Source organism: Buteo buteo, chromosome 13 (assembly GCF_964188355.1).
Source record: "Buteo buteo chromosome 13, bButBut1.hap1.1, whole genome shotgun sequence".
Taxonomy (NCBI): Eukaryota; Metazoa; Chordata; class Aves; order Accipitriformes; family Accipitridae; genus Buteo; species Buteo buteo.
The window spans coordinates 33052617-33077027 of NC_134183.1; the positions used below are offsets into that span (position 1 = coordinate 33052617).

The window sequence follows — 24411 nt, forward strand, 5'->3', positions numbered from 1 at the left end:
CCGCTCTGCGCGCTGCGGCTCTGGACACGGCGGGGGCGGAGGGTGCCACACGCTCCGGCGGCGGGCGATTGGGAACGCCCCCGCCCCCCGCCAGCCAATCGGCCGCTTCCTTTCATTTGCGGACTGCGGCCCCGCGCGCAGGCCGCGCTGGCGGGCACAGCCCTGCTCGCGCGCCGCCAACCTCATCGGCGCAGGATGTGGCTTCGCGGTGACGTCAGGCCCAGATGTTTTCCCAGGCCACGCCCCCGCAGGGGTCCGGGCGACTCCGAGGAGCGATAACGGGGAAAGCTTATTCTACTGTCACAACGCAATGGAAGGGCAGGGGAAACCGCATCTTTATTTTATTGCGTTCTCGAAAAAACAGCATTAATTCATACTCCAAGCAACAAGCTGCCAGTGCCAGGATCTAGCTGCTCTTCTTTTTCTCTTCCATTGGACTTCCAACGCTTTTTTGATTTGGGGACAAGCTGGGTGTGATCGTCATGAACAAAGTGTGGTTTTGATGGCTGCAAAATCAGCCTTTACTTCTACAAAGAGATCCTAAGAAATAAGAGAGGGAAAAGTCTGCTTGCATAATCTTTTTAAAAAGGGAAAGAGCAGTGTTGTGGTGGTGTTTTTATTTTTTCCCCTCTTCTGTTTGAATTTCTTTTTAAGCTTATGAAAAATGGCAACAGCAGCATGTGTGGATCATTTTGCAGCAGAGTGCCTTGTTTCTATGTCCAGTCGTGCTATTATCCATAGTCCCAAAGGGGAGCCTGATCCCCAACCTGGTGCGGCAATACCTCCTTCATCAAATGGGGAAGATAAGCGGGAAGTCAGAGAAACCGGGAAAGACAATGGATCATCATTACTTGTTGTAGCTAGCATTTTAGCAGATCTGAACCAGCATGTCCCAAACTCACCTGCTCTAAGGATGGAAAAAACAGAGACCTTTGACATCACGGAACAATTACACATTTCTATTGCTCCTAAGGAGTTTGGGGAAGAAAGTGTGTCTTCGGCTGGTAAGCATGGAGGAGGAAGAGCAGCCACACCTACTAGCCTGGCAGCAGTAACTGAGCCAAGCCCCAGACAAAAGAACAAACGCACGAGAAGCTGGACTGACCCTGGATCACCCCAGAAAAAGCACAAATGCCACTATGTGGGGTGTGAAAAAATTTATGGCAAATCTTCCCATCTTAAAGCTCATCTAAGGACCCACACAGGTTAGTTATAATCCAGCCAGAGATTTATTTGTTACAGCTTGGTAATTAAAATGAATGTTGAAAACCCAAACCCAAACAAACTTGTATTTGGCCACCATTATGGTTTTACCTCTCAGAACTCAAGCTGGGGAATACCAAACAACACCACCACCCCTCCCCCCCACCCCCTGGGAATAAACCCTTACTGGGCATAGATTCAAAGCTAATGTTGCCCTTTTGTATTACTTAATTTCACAGGGAATGGCTTGTGGGTCATCTGTGTGGATTGTACCAAGCTGTAATTTTTAGCTGCTAGTCTTCTCGTTCAGTGCATCTTCTACTTCCCTTTCCAATGCTTCTTGCCCTCCCCCATCTACTTTTTCCTACCCCATGCTGCTGTCACTACATTTATACCAGCTTATTGCTTCCCATGCAAGCATCAATACTTTTGATATTTTAAAATTAAATGTTCTAGAGGCACCTGAATGACTGTGTGTCTGTTTCTTTCTTTAGCAGATGCTTGTGTGAAAGCTAGAGTAGGCAGGAAGGCAGATGAGAGTCTGAACATGAGTCACAAGGAGACATTTATCTAAGTGTAGAGAGAGGGGGACATGGACAGTCTCAAAAAAGCTTTTGGCAGCTGGGTAAAACCGATTCCAAAACAAAAAAAACATTTGAATGCAAACACTAACTTGTTCTGATTGGTATTCAGTGTTTACTTCTTGGTGAAGACTTATCTGACCACATTTTTGTTGCTATTGTAATTTATGAGACACACACGTAGAAAAAGTGGAAGGCTTGCAAGCGCTGTGAAAGTTATACACTGGAAGTATTAGGAGGGCCGTCTTGAAACTGGCCCCATGACTTGCCAGACCTCATGCCTCTCTACCTGGTGCTGGGGAACAGGAGGCTTCCAGTCAGACAGGGAGCACCAAAAATTGAGGAGACTGATCTCTGCTGAAGGCACTGATCATAGTGCATATGGCAAGGCACCACACCAACTAGAGGAGGCTTGTGCAAGCTGTTCCACTGAGTAATTTCAGACAACATATTAGTTTACTAAGGTCTATGGTCAGTTCATTTATAAAGAGCATTAAGAAAAAAGATCCTCAGAACTAAACATGACTTAATGACTCTCAAAGTTTTAGCTCAGAGGTGGCAGCCTCACCCACACGGGCCATACCTCTTAAGCATGCCTTCAGCTTTTCCTGCTGCCTTCCTGAGATAAAGCAAGAGCCCTTCTAAATTGAGGGTATGTTTTGCTTTCCGCGGGAGAGAAGAAAGCCCCATCAAGTTTCAGCATACAGATGGACAATTCCCTGTGCCGCACAGCCAAAGGAACAGTGTGTTCCTGGCACCCCAGGCAGCTTGCCCTGCTTTGCACTGTGTAACTGCTTTTTGCCTCCTTGTGAGTTATGCAGAAAAGGTGCTTCCGCTTGGTTTGCAGGGAATAGTCTCCATTAATTTTCAGTTCTTTTGCTTTTTTATTTCTGGTATTTGCCGTTGTCCTAAAAGTGAAAGATAAATTTATCAATGTTTCTGGGCTCCCAAACCAACTAGAGACCAAGAAGAGGAACTCCTGTCCCTGATAAAGAGAGCAGGGCTGGGCCGTGCCCATCCTGCGGGAGAAGAGAGGGAGGGCAGAGCCGTTGGGGAGTGTCGCTTCGGGCTGCCGGCTGAGCCGAGTCATTCGGGGACGCTGGCTTGCCTCCAAGTTCTCCGGTTTTTTTTCTTTTCCCTTTTTTAACTCTTCATTTCCTGTATTTTTTCCAGGTCTGTAGGGCTTAATTGGTTATTGCTGTAGCTAATGGCAGTGAGAGAAGAGCGTGTGCGTGTCTGTGAGAGCTAGAGGAAAAGCAGGGAAGGGACTGGTTTTGCCCTGGGAGTGGCAGGACCCTCGGGGACTACAGCTTCTTTGTTTTCTTGTCTCCAGTGTCTGTGTGGGAAGCTTTAAACAAAGCTGCCAAATTTCCCTCCTCACTGGCACCAGGTCTGTCTCTAGACTGAGTTTTAAACAGGCTTAAATACCTCTTACTCCTCTTGCAGAATGTTTTCTAAGGTGTTTGAATTTTTTTCTTTCTTTAAAAGAAATTGTGACAGGCTTGAAAAAAGTTTATATGGCATTAGGAGTTAAGCTAACAGAACAGGCAATGACTTCGAGGATTGGCAAATGGGCGAATGTTTGTTTTTACAAAACTCATAATGGGTTTTACTGTTTTAGAACAAGGGGTTTGGGTCTCCTCTGCTCTCCAGTGGTCCTGAACTAGTTAAGTAACACATACACTTCAGTCAGCCCATCTGTCAAATGGATAGGGTGATGGCTAGCCACCACACCAAGCAGTGGTGAAAGTACTCCAACTACACGTGCAAGGTGCTTTAAACAGCTACCCCAGTAACTCCCCAACCTGTTTACTAAGAAACAACCAAAACCTTCTGCTACGGAGTGGAATTTCTTCCATGTGCTGTATGACTAGACGAGCTGGTATTTAGGGGAGAACTGAAGGCTAAGAATAATACTGCAGGCTAGAAGATAGCGATGATAGTGCTAGAGATATTTGAATAGTGCAGTTTATGACCTGCTTTAGAAACTTGCTTGTCCTTGTCTGCTACTGTGCTCAGAAACTAAAGGCTTTGCTCTCCATGCTTGGAGGAAGGATAGATTAGATTGTTGAGCTTATGGTGTGGCAAAGAGATATAGAGCCTTCCAAGTACTTTCAGGTCAAATCTAGCCCACATTGGTAGGGACTGAAAGCTGGTACTATTTTCCAGCTGTTTGGTGCCCTGTGTGAAATCCTTCTGATAGTTATAATCCAGATTTCAGTGCTCAAATGTCCAAAGCAAAAACCATAGTGCAGAGGATGCTAATTATCCTATTTAAAGCAGAAGAAACAAATGGAACAGCCAAGGAAGCAACATCTGCCTTTTGTCCTTAGGCCCGTTTTCTGAGTGCAGTGTTTTAGTATGAAGTTCTCTGTTAGAAAAAATGTGCTAGAGCAATCCATAGTTTCTTGTGTTTGGTACACTAGCAGTTAAGCTATCATCTCAGCCTTGTGAATGCTTCATCTTTATTGAATCGACAAACACTTGAACCAGGCAGAAAACATTAGTCACCAAAATCTTTGCTGTTCTCTCCACCAGCTTTCAGACCCTTCCCTCCCCCTACATTTCTTCCTATGTTTATGTTTTCCACCCTACTCTCTCACTGGATGTCTTGGAGTTCAACATGATCATCAGCCACAAAGCCCTTGAAGTTTTCATGTTTACCAGAAGGTTATATTTAGTGTCGGTGGGTAGATGTCAAGTCTGAATTCTTTTCCACTGAGGTTCCTGTGGACCTCAGAAGCTGTGTTGTGATGCACAGATGCAGCACCCTGTTTATGCCAAGTTATATTGATTTCATTTATAGAAAAATTTCACTGGCACACCAGTTTTAAAAATCCTCTCCACTCCTGAGAAAATTCCTAAACACAAAGGACTTTCAGAAAATCAGATAAACCATTTACATGACAAAGTTCTCCTTCCTCTAAGCAGGTTTTCAGCACTGGGTCAGTAAGAAGGTTTGGAAATTCTCTGGAATCGCTGGAAACCAGTTTGTCTCTTTTGGTACACCAGTGGGGAGAGGGAGACAGTGCAGAGCCCAATAGCCATCTACAGGCTACAACCTCATAAAGCATTGTCCAGGACTGCTATGTTCCAAGAGGCTGTAGAAGAGCCCCAACTTATTGCATGATACTATGTATTCATATGTAGAGAAAAACTGGATTTTGGGCAGGGACCACAAGAATCCTATGTGTTGCACCCCTTCCACCAAATCACTGTGACCTCTCAAGCTCTTAGCCATCTTCATTGGCATGCCATCATGAATGCAGAGAAAGCATAACATAAACCTTCATTTAATGGCATTGAAACGTCCTTCTAAACTTACTAGTTCTATTCACCAAGCAGTACATTGTAACACAGAAACAGCTTTTCAATCATCAGAACTAAATGTGCTTGCACAAATTAGCATAAGCTAAAGAGATGTGGGCACCAGTCTCAAGTCTGGAGTCTTACTAAGATAGAGTCTTGCAGTGAAACAAACTTGGGGGCCAGGTAGCTTAATAGTGGCCCCTCTGTACTACTGCTAAACTAGCTGACTTTTGTATGGCTGATGGGGCTCAAGAAGAAGAGAAGGCCATCCTAATTATATTATCCTTGCTTATAGATGTCATGTTAGGACTCATCCAAGAGAGAGTGGTGAAGACCTTTGTTGGTCTCTGGCTGGCAGAGTGAGCTTGTGTAGCTATGTATTCAGCCTGCTTAACCTTGTGGTTATGGAGGACGTTACTTGGTATCTGTTGTTCTTTTTAGTCTAACCCTTACTCATGAAAATTAACCGAATTGAAATAGGTAGAAAAGACTGAATAATTTCCATTCACTTGTAAAGAAATTTCCATTTCTTTACATAAAATCTCTGTAATCACATTTTTGAGGACAACACTAATGAACCCATATGAAAAAAGTTAGTTTTTAACTTATGTACCTTTTTCCCCCCCAATTATTATATCTTGTTTCCTTAAGCAAAATTTTTCTGATTACTTTGTAACTGGGGTATGTGAAGGCAGAGAAATTCATAATGTATTTGGTATTTGAAAACGATCTGAGAAACAAAGCAATCAGACCTCACTGTGACAAGTGTGACAACAGCATAGCAATTAGGCTGGACAAACTGGAGTAGTATTAGGTTGGTAGAGGCTTTTATATAAAGTACGGATGATACATTTTAAACAGGAGGTTGGTTTTCACTTTCAGTTCTAGTATGTCTGATTTGCTCCAACTACATTAATTCAAAACACAGCAGTAAAACATGACATCTTTGAAGTTGGTCTGAATTGAGATGCTGCCTGTGAGCATGTGAAGAAACTGATTAAACAATGTAAGGAGAAGCAAGTTCACGTATCGGTGAAATAAAGTTTTATCTTCCATTTTAGCACCTGGCAATTACCAAAAACTTAGCCGGTTAGCTAAAAAACATGGACTAGACTTGGCTTTGTTTCCTTTAGCTTACCTGTAGGCACACAGTGACTCTAGAAGGGGTATATATATGCATGCGTGTGGCAAGGAGCATTTGTGAAGACCCAAGCTTTTGCAGGAGAAGATTACAAGAGGAGAAACTTAATCTAATGCCTCCTGTGCCACTCAAGAGAGCAGAGGAAAATAGGGTTGCAGACTGCTCTTGTGTAGAGCAGGATGAAATGAGGGGGTACCACTGGTTCAATCCATCCTCTGAGCTGCCAGTTGGGCTGCTCTAGGTGTCAGGACTGAATGGGAAACTGCAGTCCCTCTGAACAGGATGCCAGAGGAAACTGGAAAGGCCTTTCCACAATCCGCCTAATCTCCCACAGGCAAGAGTACAGACTTAACTGAATTCAGCCCTCTGCACATTGCTCAGCAGTTTCAGTTTTAGTGGCTAGGCCTAGTGGTTTTGAATTCTTGTGTTAAAAGTTAGAAACAGCTAGCTGGCTCTGCATGCCTAACTCACCAACATTAGCATACACCCAGATTATCAAAAAGCTCCAGGGTGCCTCTAGGCTGTTGTATCGCACAATGCTCTTCTACTACCTTCCACCTCCTCTCTTTGCTGAGTGCATCAAAATCTTCTCTAAAGTTTTTCTTTGAGACGATTCTTAGCTTCAGGACAGCTTCAAATGCCAGCCTCATGAAACAGTTGTCTTTTCAGCCTAAGCCATAAGCATTCTTTCTCAGTGTTAAATAGTTCAGCAGTCTGCTCCTGCATTTTTCTAAAAACTGATGGTCTTAAGTGTCTTTTAATAAGCCTGTATTTTTAAAAACAATACAAAACTGCAAAGCATTGTTTTTGTTGCTTTGAAAGAGCTCTGCAACTCCTTTCTTACTTCCTCTAAGAAGATTTCAACACATTAAAAAAAAAAGGATTCAATTGAAAACATAAACCAACTTCATTTACAGTCCTGCCTAGTCCCCACCCTTACATGCAATTCCAAACAATAACATTATTAGTTAAAGGTATTGATCCTAAGCCTGGATCAAACAGTCTATGTTCATTGAAGGTAACAAATAGGCAGTATATATGCTATAAGTAGCCTAATGTTAAAATCTTTGAAGTAAGCACAGGACATAATTTCTTAAAAGAGTAAGCAAGTTTTAGAACTTATATTTTCCAAAAGGAGCTGAAGTCAGGAAGAAAGGCAGAACTACTCCTACTCACTCCTTTTAACTGACTGGTTCAGGATTGAATAATAGGATTCAGTTAATTCAGCTGCAAAAGAGTTAGGGTTAGATTGGTTGCATGGAGAATCCAGCTGGCTGACAACTGTATTTACTACACACCTGAGTAGTATTAGCTACTAGAGAGAACTAAATCTTCTGATCGTTACACAGGTTTTTCTGTGAAAGGCTTCCCTTCCCTCCTTTTTCTCCCCAGTCTTTATGGTGATATTAATTACTCCTGCAGAAGTCACAGGAGTAAAGCTTCTGATAACAATTAATAGAGTTTAGGTATTGTAGCTAAAAAGCCTTTAAAGCAAAGCCGTACTTATCATTGCCATAAGTGTGATGGAGAGAGGGTGTACTACAAAAAACACTCTGTCTTCTTTTTCCCTTTTCACCATTGTCTTTGAAACAGGTATAATCAGCATAGCTAAATACTCTTTCTCCATAATTTCCCCCACTTTTCCTCTCTTTGCTTTTGCTGAGTGAAAAGGGAAGAGGAAGATGACAATCTGTTTAAAAGACAAATGGGCATTGCTTTGAATCTGAGGGGACATACATGGTTGTGCTGTGTTGCACTGAAACATGCTCAATAAACCAGGGGGAGAAAATGTACAGAAAGAAAATGAATCAATTTGTGACTTCCACAATTCTTTGGAAATCACATTTTGCTGAGACCAAGACAGTTACTGAGACAAATCTAGCTCAGGCAGTGAGTTGCCATCCTGGGCAACCTGTGATCTTACTGTAGTCGAGCAGAGCATGGTTAACAAAAAATATCCCAACTACACTACGGCTGTTGCAGTCAACATCATTCACAAAATACAGTGTTCAGGGACTGCCTTTTCTACCGGGTGAAAACTTTGGGTATCTAGTGGAAAATCAGAAACTTCACAGAATTCTCTTCCCCCAAACCATCTTCCTTTTAGCATGGAGGTGGTACTCAGATCCAGCGTAATGAGATCTATTAATATTGGAAGTGGTGAGGATGGATTGTCTTCCGCATCTCAGACACCAGTAGCAGCACTTCCCTTCTCAGTAGCAAGACCGAAGTCTTACAGATAGTCTGGAGTAAACCAGCAAACAATCTTTTTAATGAATAGATGATTGCAATTGATAGCTGTGTTTGTATTAGAAATTAATCATAGCCTTATGGAAAAAGTGTTCTGGATGATCTGTAGAAGATTTTTCTGCAGTAGTACATACTTCTTTGCAGGACACTGGAAGGTATTTGTATGTGACATGAGTTGTGCATAAACAACAAATCTTTTGCTAAACTGGAGTTCTTTATGAAACAAACTCACAATTGGATTTCATCTGAAAAGAAGGCACCTTTAACCATTTAAAATACAACTGTTGCATTGTGTTATTCTCTGGCTGAACATGGTTATGGCACATTGAAGAGCAGAAACCTGGAACTTGTTTATATTGGACATGTGGTTTCTAGTTCTGTTTGATAAGTTAAGCATGTTCCAACTTCCCCTCTGCCCCCTTCCAATCTTGGATCAGCTGTTTGGAAGTCATTGCTGATGGACTCTGCTCTTTCAATGCAGGACAACCTTTGAAGGGTCCTTTCTGTAGAATTTCTATAGGTATATTTTTTTTCTTTGTTACCCACTTAGCTTTTATTAGGTAGATTCGAATGGGCAGTGAGATCATTATCTTGCTGTGTTCAGTTTAACAATAGTTAGACAATGCGGGTTATTTAAGTGCAGGCACTGAAGTCAGACACACATATCCTGTATTTTTCAGGTCTTGCAGATTCAGCAGATCTTACAGGGCCTCCGCTTAATATAAAAGATAAGTTTTTAAAAGTTCAGGGTGCCATCATTGTAGTTACTGGTAGAAAAATGACCTCAGAAGCTTTTTTGCAGCCCTAACATAAAAAGCATTTACTAACCAGGAACTTGGCACAAGTCAAATGGTATTAAACTAAGCATATCCTGAAATGACCTCTAGTGCAAGGAAAAGGTTTTCTGTAATCAGTTACAGCAATTTTGTAGTGCTCTCAGGAATTATAGGCAAAATATTTGTGACTGGGTATCTGTTGACATTGCAGTCAATGGATCAATAAGCTATCTTAGATTTATTGCACACTATATTTCTACCAGACTGCTCTCTATTATTCAGTTATATGAGGTTTTGGAATAAAGGCACCTGAAAAATTCATGTGAGAGAGCATTGTGTTGCTGTTACATATTTTGCAGCTTTCTGTCTGCTTTGGTCCTGTGGCCAGCTAGAGTATCCCTGGACAGCAAATGCACAAGCAGAACAGGTATGCTGGTTATGTAGCCTTTACTGCCTTCAACAGTAGCTTTTAAGACTGGTCAAGGAGAGAGGCAGAAATGCTAGCCACTTAGTTCCAGAGTAAGGCCAGCTGAGGTACAGCAGCCAAAAAGGACGTATTGAGCTTTTTAAACTAAACAGCTGTCAGTATTTCCACTACAGGAACATAACAATGGAGACAGCTGAGAAAGGTTAGAAGATGACAGCCTAGTCCATCGTTTCCTGCAAAATTTTGCTGAAATGGTGAGCTGTTTGTTAATAGATCCGAGAAATATTGTTTTGCAATTTGGGTGTAAATAAAGAAATGACATTGGTACAAATTTAGGTACTAGACTGGGGCTTTATAGGTTCTTGCGAAGCCTCACAGTGTATTTGGAGCTTTCCTGCATTCTTAATCTGGTAGTTTAGGATCCTGCTATAACAAATATGAACAGGGATGCTCCTAAATTCTCACTGAACCACAGGCTAATTCCTGTTATATATTGTAGGGGCTTACTGAATTTAAATTTGCAATTTCTTTTAAATGTCAGCAGAAGGATTGCAGGCTAGCATTAATACATGATTGCCTTGGCAGTTTTTGATTGTTCTGGCAATTGATATATTTTCCAAAACTAATGTGAATTGTATGCAGCTTTCTTATGCATGGATGTGAAACTCTTAACAGAGCACTGAAAGCCCCTCTAAGTCAATGGAAATTTTTCATTTGGTGTATATATGTCCATACAAGCAATGCGAATAGAATGTTGGCAGATGGCTAGTCGTATTGTATAATAAATCCAGGGTGTACTTGCAAAGTATGTTCTTTAAATTCTCAGAACATGTCCAAAACAAAACTGAATTTCTTAGATACCCCAAAGGATTACATATCTGCCAGGATTCTCATTGATACATTTTTTTCCCCTTTCCACAGAGATGTACAGTATTTGCACCTTCCATTTCCCCCAACTTTCATCATTCTTGGAAACAACTGAATTCTTCTCACTAATGTTTTAGAACTAGTCTTTTTCAGATTGGCAACATGTGCACCAAATTCTAGCTTAAATAGAAATATATGACCAAAATTATGAGCAACCAGAAAAGCAAATGCTTTGGAATTTGTAGATGCCCCTACACAGTATTATTAGCATTAATACACCTGTAAGAAATGGATTAAAAAGCTCATTTTTTCAACAAACATCTGAAAAGATGTAGAATTTGGTCATGGGACAAAGTAACTCTATACCATGAGTTTAATAGATGCTATGGCATGGATTTAATAGAATCAGTTTCACTTCAAGCTATATGATATGAGAGGTATGACTATCTCTAGCTAATCACCTACCCTGTTTCTTAACAAAAAAAATCCTAATAAGGAAGCACAGATTTTTTTTTTTAAGCACAGAATTTTGAGTTTCGTTTGGAAAGAAACCACCACCTGCACATATAGTAAGCATTGCATTGATAATATACATAAAAACGTTTTTGCACACTGTTAAAGATCACTTACGGTAAACCCTAACTCTGATTCTGTCCCTCCTTCATGTGCTGGTGAGGCTTTGAAGGTGGAATAGGGCTGTTGCAGCTAGGTAGATTAACTCAGCATTGGGACATGCTGCCTGGAGGGAGGATTCTCCCTCTCCCCACTGCCTCCAGCTCTTACCTGCTCTGCAGAATAGCTGATGCTGTTGAAAAGATAAGTTTTCAAATGGCAGACAGGTATGATAGCTGCCAGAGTTTGCAGAGGGCCTGAAACAGTAACTTTAAGAGGAAAAATGTCTCAATTCATAACAGTGAGTTTTAACATGCTACTGAAGGTATTTTAGAGGTTTGGCATCTATCTACGACATTCAGACCCATTACTTTCTGGTCAGCTTCATCTATGGTATAGATCCCACATAATCTGCAAATTCTTAAGCCCAGAGAACAACTGACGAGAATTGTGATACTTACACCATAAAAATCTGTTTAATACTGTTAAAGGAAACTGTACACATGTATCACAACTCCTCTGTAATCCTGATATGATGACTTTTGAAAGACCTGTAGAAGCACAGATATACTAGTGGGAACATAGCTGGATGTTGTGGGAACACAATGGTACTCACAATTCATTCTACTATGGTTATATTCCACAGCTTTCTTAACATCTCATCTGCCAGTGAGTTCAGATATCACACAAGATCAGGGTAATTATCCATGCTGAAAGACCCTTTCACCGTTTTTCTATGTCTTCCTTCCAGCTTGAGTGAGTTTTGTTGTGTTGGCATCTCCTTCCAGTCTGTGGGATGGTATCATTAATGGCACCATCTCATTGACCAGATCAGCTATGATTTAAGCCAGCATCTGTTGGAGCTTGGAGTTTAAATGTAGAAGTCTAACTTCTGGGGAGCTATTTCAGTCAACAAGTCTCATTGGTAGCTTTCAGAAAATGAGATGGTTGGGCAGGTTACAATGTCATCTTTGCTGTGCTCGCTCAAGTAGACAAATACTGTACAACAGCTGGCACAAATGCTTTACGATGAACCTTGTCCCAGACTTCTACAACTGGGAAACATACAGATGAAATGTGTTTAGGAACATGATTGTCAGATACCTTGTACTCTCTAAGGTGATAATTTGTGAAGGTCTCATTATATAATGGAGAGACAAAGCTGTAATGAGAAACAGGTTTTAAATACTGCTTGTCAAAGTACAGATGTTCAGCACCAGCACCTTGTGAGCAAAGTTTCAGGCAGTCCCCAAAGGGGTGGTTTTTTTTAAAAAAAAACAAACGAAAAAGAACAGAATATTTTGTCATTCTGTTTCTTACCCTAATTCAGTACATGGAATTGACCAATGTTCCTGGTAAGCAGTGTGGACTAAGCAAACATATATTTTCTCTCCAAGTGTAGACTCTCACCTGACTCATACCACAAGATCCTAGATGTTGAAGGGCTTTTCATTTTTAGAGACTTTTTTGCTAACCTTGCTTACTGGTGAAAAGCCATATAGAACTCACCTGTTTTCTCTGCATTTCTGCATGTGATTTTTTTGAGCAGTGCCAACTCTGGAGAAAACAATATCATTGACCTTATGAAACCAAAATCATCTCTGTAATGATACAGTATTTTAAACCTACATCTTTCACTTGATACTTCCTTTTTTCTTCCCCATCGTTTAAATTGAGATTGTTTAATAGGCTGCTGTTAATTCCTTGAAGTTTTAGGGCTCTGGAACATAAAAAAGAAAAGTCATAGTTCAGCTCTTTCACTATGCTTGACAGGATAATAATAAGGATTTGAGTACTTTCCCCCCCTCTCAGCCTAACACCAAGCTTCTCAGTGAAACAATCCTTCTCTTCTTTTGGCCTTATCTTGACTGGTGTTCTTCTAGACTGTTTACAGGAACATAATTCAATTTTTGTATGCAATAGACTACTTCCTTTTGAATGTACAAGTCACTAGATTATTTTTTGTCACTAAGGCAAAAATGACAAAAATTTATTTTTTGACACTAAGAATGTAATAGGTTACAAAAAAGGTCTGAGGGAATGCTATCTGGCTGGTGCTTTGCTTTTGTAACAAATTCTTGGAAAAGCAGCTATACTTTCTGAGGACATATCATCAATACTTTGCTTTGTGCTGCTAAAGTTAGCACTTGTGGATGAGTTACAGACTAATTATTTTGGAAAAGCAAATGACACCTGTGCTGAACTTCTGTGCATATGTTTGCTTAAACCTTCTTTCCATGAGCCAACTCTGGTCTTCTATATAGTGTACCCTTGGACACATACAAGGTACACTTACATTTCTGTATTATACATATACACCATAAACTGGATATGACCACTGTTGTTTGCAAGAGACTCAAACTCATTTGATATAAGCTACATTTTTCTGGTGTTAGCATGAAAATTAGTTTCGTAGATGTTTAAATGAATTTCTTGCAGAAAGACAAGGAACTGATGTGATTGATACACTTGATATTTTTTCTTCTTTGAATGCTTTGGAGGAACTGAGCGCCACTCATTTGCAAAGGAATCCAAGTTACCACATAACTATTTTCTCAACTAAGTAGTTGTAAAGAGGCTGTAACATTCTCATGGGTGCTCTGCAAGTTCTGTGGTATTCGCTTTATGAAGAAGTGATTGTGCTAGCACACTTTTGAGTACATTTGTCATAGTTTCAAGGACAAACACAGTAAGAACAACAGTAACTTCCACTGCACAACTGTTTTTCACTGGGAAATCAGACCACCTTTGGGTTTTCTAATATCTGATTTTTTTAAAATATATAAACGGTCCTAAGTTCCTAAGTCAACCTTGTGTTCGACTCTTCTGATTATAAAATGCAGTTACAGCTCCTTACCATCTGTACAGAGCTCCACTGACACAGCAGTACTTGGCGAATAATCAACTCTAATCCTTCCAGATTCTGTGTTAGTTTCTGTGTGGACATTCCTTGTGTCCAGTTCCTTCTCCCTTATATTAAGGCATGGGAACAGGCCTTAGCTGCCTCACCCAGAGTGACTAATTTATTCTCTTAACAGCATTTACAGCCTTGAGTAATAGAACCAAGGGGTCACGCTGAAAAGGTGATTTACAGATGTGCATCTATGAGCATGCAGACAGCACTGTGTATAAAACTTTACAGTGCGAGGTTATTTATCTTCTGCAAAAAATGGTTAATGCATACCTGTTTGTATGCAGTTTAATGATGTACCATTTTTCCTAAGACTAAGATTTTCTCTTATTTGTCCATTATTCACAAAGGGTAACAATCCTAAACTTGAGCTGTAAAAACTTTTCTTTTCAAAGAAAGTAGAAACAAGTTTCAAAGAATTGGCTGAAATTCAAGGTCAAAGTACTCTGTGCATTACATCTTTTGTGGAAATAATAAACTGTCCTGTTTGGCACTGTCAAGCTGCAACAGCAATAGTTGGATCATCTCAATCCCCTGAAGCTAAGTCAGGATACAACACAACTCATGAAGTTGAAATTCCTGTTTTCTTTGTTTTTATTTCCAGTCAGTGTGTTGTAAACCCGATTACTCAAGTTTATGAACCTTGCAACTCTGCGTACTGCAATTCCTGAATCCCAGCCAGAGACCCCTCATGGCTGCCAGAGTTGTGCTTAGCAGGAGCTAGGAATATGGACAGGAAGTCAGGTTCAAATCATTTTGTAGTTCCCAGATTTAGGACTAGATTGACCAAGAGTCCAAATGGAAATAAGAACAGCTGGGAACTTCTGTGATCTTTTTCAAAGTAAAAATTAATGTCCTCTGCATAGGGTTTTGGAGCTAGCCTGCCAACTTGCAGGGATATCTTTTAGAATTTCACAATAATAGTTTAAAATAATGTGCATTTCCTATTCTATTTCACAGAACTTTTCCATCACAGGAACCTTCTCCTGAAAAAATCTTAAGCCACAGTAAAATCCTGTATTTTGCAGAGTATTTCATTAGCCCCTCTGCTTCTGGGCATGCAAGGTGTAGTCAACTAATTTTCCTGCATACGCAAGGAACAGGTGTACCATCTCAAAAAGCCAGAAAGGCCAGCAGGTTTCCTCTCCTCACCCCAAAGAGCAGGCCTATTATGAAGTAGATCTGCTCACTTCTTAAACGAAGAAGTGTAGCAGAGCATGAATAAATGTGCCTGAGGCACTAGTAATTTATGATTTGGCCAGTAATAGGGATCTTTCTACTGCAACTTGTCTATAGCAACTGCATTTTTACTTATGTATGACCTGTAGAATTCAGAATCTCTGCTAAGGAATCACTCACATAATAAAATGGTTTCCATGTCAAGAGGCTTTTAAAGTGCTTACAGAGAAAACAGTGGCAGCTGGGCAGCCCTTCTAGCATGATTCATATGTATAAACCACATTCTGTAGTGACACATAACTGATTTTAACGCTGCTCTGCTCTGTAAAGGCAAGCAATGAAGACATGGGTGTGGCATGCAAGGGAAAAGAGTTATAGCTGGTAAAGAGGCCATGCTTGTATATATGTATAATTTGGTAAATTTCAAACTAGTAAAGACATTCCTTTCAATACTAATTTGAAAAAGGAAAGTATTTAAAATAGTACTTCCTTTTGAAAAAAGGAATCCAGTTGATTTCTGTGAGTACATGATGAGATAGTTGCTTCAAAAGTAAGAGAGAAATGTTTTCAAAGTTATATGTACCAAGCTGTCCTTGACAAAGCTGTCTTTGAAATATGTCCATTTTCTACTTAAGATCTTAGCTTTTCAGTTATGTTTAACATCCAGAGTCATACTTAGATAATTAGCTCCTGACTTGTACTCCTCCACAGCCACATCATTCATTCATTTCCAGCACTCACCATGGCCTCTCTCCTACGCCATGACCCCACGTGTCAGACACAGCTGGTGAGGCTAGTCTCCCTGGTGATGCTGCAACCAGCTGTCCTACAAAATGATCATAAAACATGGAGAGATCGCGGGAGCTGAACTGCACCTAGGGTGTGTTATACTGTGGGTGTTAGTGCTCAGAGAAATGGTGCTCTAGCAGTCATGCTCCTCTGTTGCAGTCTAATGAAACAGCCTGTCTTCTCTCACATGATGTACCCCACTTCATGTGACTTGTTGATGCTTGTAGTCTTGCAGGCTTAGAAAGAAGTTGCTTGGCAAGTCTTATCTAAGGAGGAATGCTAAGGCAATCTCATTGCAACATCTCATTAATAACCATTTATTTCTATTTTGTATAGAATATGGCCAAGGTGGTAACACGTGCTTTCAGAAACAGCTTGAGACATTGGATAGGAGCCTGATTTTTCAGAAAAACTAGGTGTACATCCCTACAGGTTCACTCCAGTGATTAAAACGTTAAGACAACCAAAATTAAGAGACAACCTAATCAGTGATAAAACCTTCTCTTATTTATTTTCTGCTTATATATGAGAATGAGGCCTCGATGTGTGTGTGCTTACACACATTTGTAGTTTTAAAGAAAAAAGACTGAAAAACAAGCTGAAACTAGAAAGGAGCAGGTAACTGGTGCTTGCTCTTTCTTTTTGTACAGCTGTGGTTGAAGGAGACTGCTGGATGGGGAGATGCAAAATAAACAGGGAAGCTATTGTCAGAACAGAACATATAAATGAGACTAGCAAGAGTTGAATGTTGACCTGCAAATATTGTCTTTTCTAAAAAGCTGACCTGCTTTAAAAGTGAGCACATTAGAATATGAGTACAACTGTTATCATAGAATCTGATTCCTTTATTAAAAACAAAAACCTGAATCCTGGTTTAAACAGGAAGTGTGACTTTAAAATCTGGGCAGAAGATTTTCTGAAGCGTATGCAACAGGTTTATGCATACCTTGAATGGTAGCTGCCTGGTGTCAAGCAACAAACTTACTGTTTGATTATCAGTCCATAAAACTACTTTCCAGAGCTGCCTGTTCCCTGAAGCTGGATGCTCCATATGGGCATTGGCTGATGCTGCTCATAAACTACTTCAGCACCACCTTGTTCTCTGGCACAACAAGCCATTCAAAATGAGAATAAAGATAAAAGGAAATTCCCACTCCCTCTCTCCTCCATACAGTTGGAATAAACTCTCAGTCTCAGATTTTTCACTCAGCTTTACAGCTTTAGCTCTACTTACAAATGGTGAAGTCCCATGTTTCATGCATGCTGTGTTACTGTGAGGTTGTTGATTAAACAGTTCAAAAGTTCACAAAGAGACATTTCACAGTTACAGCCAAAGACAACTTTACTAACTTCTGTTTGCTTGGCTTCTAGCTAAATGAAATCTCATCCTGTCCCCAAATCCTGGGAGATGCTGTGCACATAAAATGTCATAACTTAACAGCAATGTCTATTCATGCCAAAGTATGTGGACTTCAGTTGGAGGCAGATGACATTCGACATCTTCCAGAATTCAGATAAATAAAGCACAGGTTTCAGTTTAGATGAATAATCCTTTAGTCTGTTATTCTGCATAGCAGGACAACCTTTCATTAATTTGATAGGCTTTGCTTTTACAAGCACTTTTCTGTTTTTAGTAGAATAGAATAATAAAAAAATCATTGATATGTCAACAGAGAAAAGACTGATTCATGGGGTCATATCATTCCTTCTTTGCAGTTATTCACACAAGTGCTGGGTAATGCTCATGGAGCCAGTTTCACAATTAAAGCATAAATTGACCCACAATTCACACCAGATGAATATAATTTGTAATTACCTATTTAATTGCTCTCCTACTTAAAACATTTCAATTGTCATACCAGAGATCAGGAACATTACCGTGCAAATTTTTATGAAAGCCACCCCAGAAATTATTTGTGAGGTGGACTTTCATTGAAAGCAGTCTAAACCACTACAGAGATTGTTTCCGTGTTCACTGTACAAACAGGGATGGTTTGTGATGTTTCAGTTTGATTTCAAATATTCTTGCAATACAAGCTTCTTCAGGTTCTAGTTTTTAGGTTTGATCTAACTTTTAAGTTCCTCCCTCCCACAGTGGTCAGAACTCAGATAAATTAAAGCTTAAGACCATCTAAGTAAGCTAATTAGAATTTTCCAACACAGACTAGATAACAGCATTTTCAGGTAGAGGAAGAAGACCCTTGGGCTATTAGAAGAATAAGGAATAACCTGTGTCCCACACTGCAGGCTGAAGAAAGATAGGTCATCACATTGATCAAAAAAGGAGGACAGTTATCTGTGGAGGTACATTTGCAAGAGACTCTCCAAAGAAGCAGTTAAAACATTTAGAAGTCACTATATTGTATTTTTTGTTCCTGCCATTTGACCTATGACTACCTACTGGTTAATTCTGCTACACGTATAATTTCTCTGTATAAAGACCACATCATCGAGAGTGAATGGCTTGACAGTTAGCCTGTCAGCTCTGTTGGGACATAATCCGAGGTTTCAAGAAGAGGTAGCACAGATTGGAAGAGGGGGAAGTGTCCTATAGTGAGCATGTAATCTTTCTTCCCACTGTAAGAGTGGACTGGAGAAAGACAGGATGCTAACAAGTGTAATACTCTTTAGAGGTCCCATGGAGCTGCTAACAGTCAGATGTCTGATCTGGAGCTGTTTTGAGTTTGCAGAGTGGGCTGGGTAATGGAGTGAGCAATTCTGAGGTAGCACAGGAAAGATCCAGACAGCAGTTTGTAATGGAAACCTTGTGTTTCTGTTGGTACCTTAATTACCCATTCCCTGTAGATGCATTCGATTCAGTTGTGTCAGCTATGGGTAAGATTTTTTTCCCTCCTGGAGGAGGGAGAATCAAGTCTGGGGAGTTTTCTTTCTTGGCTTTGGTTGCTGTCTGCATAACATTTTCATTAATCACCTTATTTGCTCTAACAGAGGGTGAGTGGTACAGCTGAAATCATCATCTTGTAGCAGACAACAAATCAGCATGCTAGCACGCTAGAACAGAAGTAACACGAGACTGCAAATGACTAAACAAGATCTCAGTCCAACATATATATTTATCAAGGTCCATATTATTACTTTCCTTTTCAAGTTTTAACTGGACTAATTTGATAAAAACGCTGTGTTTATTATTATATACATTTGGAGAGCCCTCTGCTAGTCCCTCATCACTTTAAAAGGTTTAAATTGGCTTGTCAACATGACAGAAAAAGAAGAACAAATCCCACATACCTTCATTGATGTTAGACTCTGTTATAAGAGGCCAGACTACTCTGACCTATGCTGAAGACACAACCTTTGTGCATAAGGAATGAAGAAAGCCCCTTAAACAAGTTTTTGGCTCAAGACAAGAATTCTAGGCTGAAATTCCTTTCCTGGGGTGATGCAATAAGTCAGATTTGCTGATTAGCACTTACAGGTTTTGGTTTTGCAACCCCAGTATTCTTTTGAAGTATATTTATTAAAAAGTATAATTGACCAATGGAAAAGGAAAAAATTCCCTCATCTTTTAGTTTAGTCATTCAGTAATACCCAGATGTGTTTAGAGCCTCTATTTACAGTGTTTTTTCATTTATTTTCTATTCACAATAGAGATTTTAATAATCATCCTCCTTTCTTGCATTCATAGATCTGAGTAGAACAAATTAGAAAAATACAGTAAAGGGCTGCTGTACTAAGCCCCAGAGCCCCCCTCTTTGCAAAGAGTCTGATACTTCAGTGTGATTTGGAAATGACACATAGCTAAGACACATCTTCCTCTCCTCAGAATTCATTACTTCATCATTTCAGCATAACACAATTTAATTATCTTGCATTTAAGTGCAAAGTCAAAAGGTCAGCTATTGATCTCCATCCTTGGAACAAGCCACAGGAGAGACAAAATCAAGTGGAAGTTGCTGCTCTTTTAAATTAGTGGCATTTCAGCTGTTTTCCTGAGCACTAGTCTAGGATTTAATGCCTCAGAGATAAGGAGACCCAGTAAGAATTTTAGGCTTACCAAACAGAAATTACATACTGCAATTTCAGGTGCTTAACTTTGACAGAAACCTCAACATTTAGTTTGCATTATTTTAGAACATAAGCTCTTTGACACTGAGGCTGTTGCCTTTCCTTTTTCAAGAGTTAGGCCTGTCATTGGTACTCAGTAAAAGAGTATTGTTTACTCAGATTCCAGCAGCAGAGGGAAAAAATGCTGCTTTTATAATAGGATGTGGCAAAAGTCCATGTAAACAAAGGCATTGCACTTAATGGAAGCATGATCGATAGAAGTTACTCCTGTGGAGCAGACAGGGTCCATTCTAGTCTGCACACTCACCTAGACATGGGAGTTGTCCCGGCTCGGTAGGATGAATTTCTGACCTCATGGGTATCCTAATGGCTCAGATGTTCCTCTTCTCCTAGATGGGAGGTCTCCATTTTGGTTGTGCATCAGAACTTTTGGGAAAGAGTGAAATGGTGAACATTAAGCTTTAGAGTTAAGACAATCAACAAAAAAGCAGCATTAGATAACAATGATAAATCCATATAGAACTGTAAGGAGATTTATACCTTATCTTTGAAATTGCATGCCTTGTAAACACCATCTCACATAATCATGTAACATTACCATTTTCTGGCTGATGGATCCTGCCTTTGTAAGAGGTAGCTGAAGTTTTAATTACTCACAATTTTACAGACTAAGAGGTATTGCTGTACTGATAGTGCATTTAAAGTGTACACGCTATCAGTGCAGTCACATAGCAAGACTATGGCAAATACAACATAAAAGAGTCAAGAGAAATACTATGTGTATAGATTTTGACAAGGCCAGCTAGAAGATATAGCAGTAATGCACTTGCTACCACGAAGTTGTGCATTGTTTTTTCTAGCCATCAAAAGAAAACTTTATCTGCCCTCTGAGGCATGGGGAACATCTTTCATGCTCATTATACTTCTGTGAGGGGAAAACATACATATGCATCTCTCTCTTACCTGACATGACTAACCTGAATACCCGAAGTATTAATGAGCAAATTTACATCCAAAAAGAATTGCTCTTACTTCATTTGTACATGATCAGTAACTGCCCTGGAAAGACTTTGCTAGGAACATCTCAAAAAATGAAGAGGAAAATACGACACCCAATGTCCAGCTTAGTGAGGCATCCTGGCCTTCAAAGTGTACAACATACAGCTCTACGTAGGGTTAGGAAATGGAAGACGTGGAAGCTAGTTTTGTCCACTTACCTAGGCTAGAGAGGATTCCTCCTTCCTTTCATCTCTCCAGTAAGAGCTGTGAAGCCAAGTGGCACTTAGAGCAGCTAATCAATGCATACTAAAGACACCATATAAATGGTACAAGTGATACTGAGTTCCTAGTTTAAACTTACAGTCTTTGCTCCAGGAGAGTTTTCATTGAGACTGCTATGATTTATAGTTTTAGAAGTGGCCAGGGGCACACTTTGCAACCACATGGGCTGACTTCACTGTAAGGCTGCAGAATTTCACCTGCAAGCCCTTTCCTATTGTCTCTTTTGCTCTTCTCTGTTACTCTCCCATTCCTTTTAACTATGCCACTTTTCAGACTAGTGAGAAAAAAGATGACTGCAATGGTGACACTTGTCTGACACCATACTCTACCACCATCTATTTCCTCTCTAGTTTGCAACTAACCTTATCTACAACCTCAAACACAACGCAGCTCTGACTAAAGCAAGCAATACATTAATAACTTTTAAAAATGAGAGTCTTCTCTACAAGCTTAGGCACAAAGCAAATGAAGATGTATGTGGATTATACAATCATTAGCTGCTTGGAGAGGCAAGAATATAACCTCACTATATGTGAAAGAAACAGTTTGGAGTTTTAGGTAAGGAAGACTGGCCTGGAGCAGAGGTAGCCTTGCTGTGAAACCCCATCATGCAGCATGCTGTGGTGGATGTGTGGAAAAGTTCACGTAATATGTATTTTTCAAATAAGTAAACAATGCTGACATACAACCTTGCTGTTTGACAGATGATTAGTATATTCAAAGGCATCACCTGTGTCTTACTGTTAGAAATAACTTACAAAGAAAAGAAAGGAGACAATTGGGTATGACACATCAAATACTTTCATGGAATCTCAGCCATATCTGTAGAAAGACATTATTTAGAGCTTGTTTGCTAAATTTCAGTGCTTTAGATACCAACAAGAATATTGTTTCTTTACCTTCTTGTCATGGCTACTAGCAGTTTTATGATGAGAAGCTGGGGAGGACAGCAAAGACAAAGATGCCTTCATCTCTCTTTTCTAAATGAACTCCATTTTGCTAGTAGTTGCAGATAGCCTGTGACCCTTGGTTAGAAGAATGACTAGGTTAATTAATTATTCAGAAAGTTATAAAATCATATTTGGTTCAATGCTTTATTCAGCTGATTCAGCCTCTTTGCTAAACTAGCTTTAAATAGTTCTGTTACTTCTGATAGAGAGAATGTATTTGAAAGATTTGTGTCTATGTATCTAGACCTCATCATAAAAGGAAGAAAACTTGAAGGCTAAACTCACCATAGTGATTTTGTATCTGATTGATTGTGTTTCAAGAGAAAAACTCTTTAACAAATTTAACACACACAAATGTAACTATGTTTACACAGTACTAGTTTTGATATAGTCTGTGTAATTGACTTCAGAGCTTCACAAGCCCCTGGCACAGTGCAACTGGGTTTTTGTAGTTTCAAAAGAGGAAGGAGCATACAAGACAGGGAGGGGTTGTGTAAGGAAGAGAGAATAGATAAAGTGTGAACTCCTCAGAAACCAGGAAGTAACAAACTGCACAGGAGAAAGCCTAGCATTAGCAATGAAAAGTATTATGTGTCTTCGTAAAAGGGTGCAGTAAAACAAGTAGCATCAGACTCTCAGTGCTCAGGTGTACAGAGATGTGAATTTTAAACTGGGGAATTCCTGAAGAGTTTTTTGTGACTCTTTAATGGTCTTTGATTGATGGGAAAGAATTTAATTTCTCAATTGCCCAGCAGGATTACCTAATTTTTGCAGTACTCTCTAGCAAAGAAAGAGACAGAGAGACTACAATGTAAATGTAGCTAGAGAGAAGAAAACCAAATATGATTCACTATGTATGCATGGAACTGTAACACTCTATGTCAGTCCAGAGAAGATCATAAAAATACATGTTTGGAAAATATTCTTGGTCTTTCTAGCATGGACTTTGGGTTGGTTGCTTCTTTGCCATGCCGGTAGTGCATCTTTGTATTTTTTGAAGGGACATCTCAAAACAGACACAGCATTTTGAAGGGCTGCATCCCTTACCAACAGTTTGCAAAATGACTCGGGAGGACAAACATACTAGGAAACCAAAGCAGCTTAGCATAACATTGGAAAATAAGTATCTTGTACTTAAGATGCTGTAGGGAATCGCCTAAGACTCCCTGGGCCACACTGCAATGCTAGAGGGCATGTTTTCAGTCACATCCTCAGCATGGACCTAAAATCTATTGCAAGATTTCTCTGTGAAGGGGAGGATAGACTTTCATGCTCCTTGCAGTTGGCTGGTTAGCCTTCCCTTGTTGGCTGTCTTTGAAAATCCCTTGTGCTTATAAACATGGGGAGTCCAGTGGAAGTTGAAAACACAAATGAAATTGTTCCCTTAGAAGAACAGATCTCCAGTTAGTCACCTAATAAAAATGTCGGACAGTTAATCTTCATGGAGGAAAAGCTGCCAAGAAATGTTAATGAAGAATATTAATAACTTTGCATTTCTTTATTAGTGAGAACTATAGAAACGATACTATTTTTGGCAAACAGTTGTTCACTGACAAGTAGTCTTTTATGAAGAACAGAACTATATGTCAGTTAAACTCAGCAAATAGCTTAGGCTGATTTTTTTTTTTATTTCAGAAAGGTTGGGATAGTGTGTTTCATTAATTCATTTCAGATAAACATAGTCATTGTGTTGAAAATTGTCCCCAAAGCTAAAGGAATTAAAAATAGTGTTACAAAAAACATCCCAAAAGAAGTAAAACATTTTGGTCAACCAAAAATAAAATTACTGTGGGCTTTTTGGTTTGCTGAGTTCTTCTGGAGTTCAAAGTTTTTTTCATTTTTTCAGTTGAGCAGAAAATAAGTTATCCACATAGCTGTAGCCTTTATTTTGCTCTTTCATGCAAAATCTTAGCAAAGGATGTAGCAATATTTCTTTTTATTAAATTTATGGCCATTTCACTTTAAAGCCAATTTGCTGTAAGATTTATTTTCCAGATCCTGGAACATAAATTTCAGCTACTTACTCATTGGTTGTGTGAAGTGGTCAGGAACTAGCCTTAGGTTAATGTACTGAACACACAGTGATGCACTTCACCAGAGACAAAGTGA

General features: G+C 39.7%; 1 protein-coding gene across 1 annotated transcript in view; it reads left to right on the forward strand.

Moving 5' to 3' along the window:
- The first annotated feature begins 218 nt into the window (after nucleotides 1-218).
- The window catches only part of KLF13 (KLF transcription factor 13), a 36792-nt gene continuing 12599 nt past the window's right edge, over nucleotides 219-24411 (forward strand). The window contains exon 1 of the mRNA XM_075045455.1: nucleotides 219-1205. Within this exon, the coding sequence (XP_074901556.1) occupies nucleotides 665-1205 (541 nt within the window). The 5' untranslated portion in view covers nucleotides 219-664. The remainder of the gene's footprint in view (nucleotides 1206-24411) is intronic.